The 6,151-nt window shown below is 46.7% G+C and overlaps 1 protein-coding gene across 4 annotated transcripts in view; it reads right to left on the bottom strand.

Moving 5' to 3' along the window:
* LOC119972393 (probable C-mannosyltransferase DPY19L4) overlaps nt 1–4,586 on the bottom strand; it is a 107,300-nt gene extending 102,714 nt beyond the window's left edge. Inside the window, exon 1 of one of the 4 annotated variants that reach the window (XM_038809002.1) lies at nt 3,942–4,240. In XM_038809002.1, the coding sequence (XP_038664930.1) occupies nt 3,942–3,972 (31 nt within the window). In that variant the 5' untranslated portion in view covers nt 3,973–4,240. Of the gene's footprint in view, nt 1–3,941; nt 4,241–4,300; nt 4,372–4,460 lie in introns of those variants that run through there. The other 3 variants (XM_038809005.1, XM_038809004.1, XM_038809003.1) reach the window with 3 other exon arrangements.
* Between the last annotated feature and the right edge of the window lie 1,565 nt (nt 4,587–6,151).

Below are 6,151 nucleotides of genomic sequence, written 5' to 3' on the forward strand. Positions count from 1 at the left end.
CTCGGCGCCATGAGATTGCAGTGTTACCACTGCGCCACCGTGCTGCCCCCGACAGTCCAAAGAAATGCAGGTCATGTGGATTGCCCCTTAGTGTCAAAATATGTTCAGGTTAGGTGAGGTTACGGGGATCAGGTGGGGTTGCGTGCCTCGGGAAGGTGCTCTTTTAGAGGGTTAGTGCAGACTCAATGGGCCGAATGGCCTCCTTCTGGACTCTTAGGATTCTATGGTATGATGAGATGATAACTGATAGTTCAGGGAAAGCAAGGAGGGATGCCCAGAGAAAATTATTCTCTCTATCAAGTTTAAAGCAGTGGCCTCTGATAGGGAAGATTATTTATTTTAATGATAATAAATGCAAGGTGATGTAAACTAAATGTTATAATTCTTTAGGAGCTAGGGCAGCACAGTGGCGCAGTGGGCTAGCTCTGCAATCTCAAGGCGGCGAGATCCCAGGTTCGATCCCGGCTCTGGGTCACTGTCCGTGTGGAGTTTGCACCTTCTCCCCGTGTTTGCGTGGGTTTCACCCCCACAACCCAAAAGATGTGCAAGGTAGGTGGATTGAACACGCTAAATTGCCCCTTAATTAGAAAAAATGAATTGGGTACTCTAAATTTATATATTTTTTAAAAATCTTGCGAGGCGTTACGAGCTGGGTAGATTCCAGGATTGGGGTCACCCAGCCTTGGCCACGCTGCATGCGGCGGGCTGCTCGTCGGGCACAGCACGGCCATTAAATCGCTCCCATTAACTCTGTTTGCCTCTCTACAGATGCTGCCAACCGCGAGTTGATCCAGCATTTTCTATTTTTATTTCTGATTTCCAGCTTCCGCGGGATCTTACTTTTATTGATAGGTGAGAATTTGATTACTGAGGTCAGAGTCCACTGCAGGTGACTGCTTGATCCCAACTCTTAATACAAGAGTGCTGCAAATTCTGATATCATTCCATGCAATCACATAGGTTACACGGCTGTTACCTCATCTCCAGGAGCAGCCTTTCAAAAATCTAACATTTCCTCAAAAGTGAATTAAAGATGATCTGTCTTTAATGAGGTGGAAGGACCTACTCCAAGTCAGTTTGCATCATTTTTGAAAAATAAACTTAAGAGTACTCAATTTTAGGGCAGCATGGTGGCCTAGTGGTTAGCACAACCGCCTCACGGCGCTGAGGTCCCAGGTTCGATCCCGGCTCTGGGTCACTGTCCGTGTGGAGTTTGCACATTCTCCCCGTGTCTGCGTGGGTTTCGCCCCCACAACCCAAAAATGTGCAGAGTAGGTGGATTGGCCACGCTAAATTGCCCCTTAATTGGAAAAAATAATTGGGTAATCTAAATTTATAAAAAAAAGTACTCAATTTTTTTTTCCCAATTAAGGGGCAATTTAGCGTGGTCAAATCACCTACCCTACACATCTTTGGGTTGTGGGAGTGTGACCAACGCAGACACGGGGAGAATGTGCAAACTCCTCATTCACAGTGACCCAGGGCCGGGATCGAACCCGGATCCTTGGTGCCGTGAGGCAGCTGTGCTAACCACTGCACCACCGTGCTACTCAAAGTCAGTTTGCATCATTAATTATTATTCTAGATTTCCAAGCGCAAAATTTAATTATTCCAATTCTTTATCTGCACATGCCTCAAACCTGCTGTTACTTTCAGCATGTTCTGTGACTCTTCTTTATTTATGATCATAAAACAATTGAAACTTGCATTTAAGGGGGAAAAAAACTTGAAAATATATAGCATCTTAAAAGTAGCGAAACATTCCAGGAATTTTGTCAATCTGAATTTTTCAGTGAATCTTATAAGGAAATATTCAAACAGGGGACCAAACGATTGGGCGAAGCAGCAGATTTTAAGGAGTATCCTAAAGGAAAATAGAGATGTAGATCCAGAGAGGTTAATGAAGGAAATTCCAGAGTTTAGATTCTGGGCAGCTGAAGACTATTGTTGGAGCAAGGAAAATCAGGGATACACACAAAACCAAAACTGGAGGAGAAGCATGGAGATGTCAGAGGGGTTGCAGAGGTGGAGGAGGTTAAAGATATGGTGGGAAAGGCCATGAGGGGTTTAAGAACATGAATATTAAAACTGATTCAGTTCTGTAGAAGGGTCATATGGACTCAAAATGTTAACTCTGTTTCTTTCGTCACAGATGCTGCCAGGCCTGCTGAGTTTATTCAGTATTTCCTGTTTTTAACATTAAAATGGGTGTTTGCAGACCAGAAGCTAACATGGCCAGCAAACACAGAGGTGATAGGTAAATTTGGTAAGAGTTAGAAGTTAGTCAGCACTGTTTTGGATGAACTCAAGTTTACCAAGGATGAGGTGCGTGGCATGGTGGCGCAGTGGTTAGCACTGCTGCCTCACGGGCACTGAGGGCCCGGATTCTATCGGGGTCACTGTCCGTGTGGAGTCTGCATATTCTCCCCGTGCCTGCGTGGGTCTCACCCAACCCAAAGATGCAGGGTAGGTGGATTAGCCACGCTAAATTGTCCCTTAATACTGTCACAGGGAGAGATGGTTGACAGCTTCAAATTCCGACGTGGCACATCAACAATCTGTCCTGTCCACCCATGTCGAGGCCACGACCAAGAAAGCACAACAGCACCTGTACTTACTGAGGAAACTAAGGAGATTCGGCATGTCCACATTAACTCTTAGCAACTTTTACAGATGCACCATAGACCGCATCCTATCTGGCTGCATCACAGCCTGGTATGGCAACCAGTCAGCCCAAGACCGTAATGAAGTACAGAGTCGTAAACACAGCCCACTCCATCACGCAAATCTGCCTCAGATCCATTGACTCTGTCTACACCTCCCACTGACTTGGGAAAGCAGGCAGCATAATCAAAGACCCCTCCCACCCGGGCTATTCTCTCTTCCAACTTCTTCCATTGGGCAGGAGACACAAGTCTGAGAATATGCACTAACAGATTCAAAAACAGCTTCTTCCCCACTGTTACCAGACTCCTGAATGACCTTCTTATGGACTGAACTGATCTCTTCACACATCTTCTCTACTGAATAGTATTACACTCCCGTGTGCTTCCCCGCTGCCTGTCCCTATGTATTTACATTTTGTATTTATTCATGTCCTATGTTTTTTTCATGTATGGAACAATCTATCTAAACTGTACACAGAACAATACTTTTCACTCTACCTCGGTACACATGACAATAAATCAAATCCAATTCAAAAATGAGGTTGGAGTCGGTATGAGTTTCAAGTTACCATCCTGATTTGGAACTATATTGCCGTTCCGTCATTGTCATTGGGTCAAAATCTTGGAACTCCTTTCCAAACAACACATGGACTGCAGCGGTTCAAGTAGGCAGCTCATTCACCACTTTCTCAAGGGCAATAAATGCTGACAGCCAGCGACACCCAATTCCCATTGGAAACCAAGCTAAGTCAAATATGATGGCTCGTTGCAAATGCTCTGGTTCAGTCTCAGACAGAGATCAAGTAGAGGTTTGCAGCCAGTGGGGAGAAAGGTTTGTGGTGGGGATTCAATGGCTTTGGTCTTCCGAGTTTTTAAACAAGGCATGTCAGAAGCCCAACTGTGGAAGACATCACAGCCTGGCCCAGAAATGGCCCCATCTATAGTCCACATATCTCTATACTTCAAGGGTCACGTAATGATAATCAGAAGTGAAAACGATTGCTGATTTTCCTTCTTTAGCAGTGGTGCTGAGGCCATGATCCCAACTGACAGCACGTAACTGAAAAGCAGGAACTTTTGGTCTGTAGGGCACATTCTTCTCCAATTTGCTCAAAATTATCCCAACCGAAATGTGAAAGTATATATTATATTCCAAATGCTGGTGGACCTTTTGAGCATTTTAATTTATTTTTATTTCACATTTCTGGTATTTGCAGGTTTTCAATTGTACTTTCATTGTTGTAAGACATCTCAGCAAAATGTGCATGAACTAACCTGCATGCACATCCTGTATGAACTGGGCCATTGCCAATCTTTTGAAGACCCCATCTGATCTCACAGGATGCCTTTAACAGTCAGTCACAATGCGCACTTCCATATTCCATGCACCCAGAGCTTAGATTTATCTGCACCAAAGCAGGAAGGGACATGGTTTGACTACCAGCCTGTCTTCCTGTTTTAAAACACCCCCCACCCCCGATTTAATTTGCAACTATGGAAACCCGACTACGACTCAAGCGCGACTGCGCGGGCGTAGCCAATCCGGCTAGAAATTAAAGGGAAATAAATGCAGCCGAAGTATTATTTCAGTCATTCAGTTTTACAAAGATACATTCATGAAGACAGATACAAACCTGATACATTCATAGCTCGGGCCAGCGAGCGAGAGTGCGCATGCCCAGCCTGGGGAAGTGCGAGCGGCCTGTGTGTGTGCACGCGCTGCCCGGACAATCGCAGATAAAACAGCAAGTCAGCCACGGCTTGCAAAAGAACACCAACCATGTATATACTTACCCACAGAGAGAGACAAACAAAATGCAATTTTAGGAAGCTAGCATTACCGATTAACAATCAACCCCACTCTCCAGCCAGAATTCCCCGCGCGGGTGCTGCAAATAATTGTGTCCGGCTCGTTTAAAACATGGTTCCCAGGAATCAACATATTACCTGTGTGGGTTTATTTTACTTGAAATATCGGGCTTGTAATGATCTTTCATTTCCTCTTTTTGGGGAGGAGGGAATATATTTATTGAACGGGATAAGCACAGTTGTTTAACCTACCATTGTCAGTCTATAGTAATCAAAAAGGTTGGTAGTTGTCAGTTATTTCAAGGAACACAGAAAAGTGCAGAGTTTTATGGAGTGCACTGCAGTCGCGCAGAACCTCAGCCAGGTCTCACCTGGAGTGATGGGTTCAGTTTTGGGGAGCAATCCTCAGGAAGACTGGAGGTGGGGAACAACACAAATTCACCAGAGTGATACTAGGGCATAAAGGGTTAAATTATGAGAGCAGTTCTTATAAACTTATATTCCCTTACCTTTGGAAAGGTGAAGGCTGATATAATTGGTAGCCTTAAAATTGTAATGGTATTTAATAGGATAGACACAGAGAAATTAATTCATCGGGTGGAGGAATCCAGAACAAGAAGACATAATACAATTATTATTGAGAGGTTATTTAGGGGTGAAATCAGGAAGCACTTTTTCACACAAAGGTATTGGTCTCAAATCCACCTCCCTGCCTGTTCCCCAAAACCCTTTAACCCATTTTTAAAATCAGAAATATATCTATCTCCTTGAAACCATTTAATGATTCAGACTTCACCACACTGTGGAGCAGCAAGTTCCACAAATTCACCACCCTTTGCAAGAAATGGTTCCTCCTCATTTCAGTTTTAAATCTCCTGGGCGGGATTCTCCCATCTGATGGCAGAGTGTTGACGCAGTCGTAAAAATCGGAGAGTTTAACGACGGTTTCATCGGACTGCTGTGTAGTGATCCTCTGCCCTACAGGGGGCCGGCACGGCACTGGAGCAACACACGCTGCTCCAGCTGCCGATACCGGCGTTAAACATGCGCCATGGATCTGCGCATGCGCACTGCAACTGGCACGAATGCAGCATACACACTGTGACAGGCGCGTACTCATGCATACGCGGTAGCTTCCTTCTCCGTGCCGGCCCTGGCACAACATGGCGTAGGGCTACAGGGGCCGGCGCGGAGTAAAAGCGGCCCCCGCCAGGAGAGGCCGATTGGTAGCCCCCCCCCCCCCCCCGGGGTCGGACCCCCCCCCCCCCCCCCCCCACCCCCCCCCCCCCCCCCCCACAACCCGGCCGCCCCCAACAGGATGGACGCCGAGATCCCGCTGGGTAAGACCACATGTGAATGGTGCTGGCGGGACTCGGGCTATCTTGGTGGCCACTCGGCCCATCCCGGGCAGAGAATTGCCGGGGGGGGGGGGGTGGCCGCACAGAGCGGCCCCCGACTGGCGCCGCACAAGCGGCAAAGGCGACGATTCTCCGGTCACCGGAGGATTGGTGGACCGGTGTCGGGGCGGCCGGCCAGCGATTCTCCAAACCAGCGCGGGCTGAGAGAATCCCGCCCCTGTCTCTCAGCCTACATCTGAACACTTGTCCCCAAAATGTGGTGAATGCTGAGCCATTTGATATTTCCATGACTGAGATTCTTAGATCTTTATTTAATTT

This window comes from Scyliorhinus canicula, chromosome 10, assembly GCF_902713615.1.
Source record: "Scyliorhinus canicula chromosome 10, sScyCan1.1, whole genome shotgun sequence".
NCBI classification, from domain to species: domain Eukaryota; kingdom Metazoa; phylum Chordata; class Chondrichthyes; order Carcharhiniformes; family Scyliorhinidae; genus Scyliorhinus; species Scyliorhinus canicula.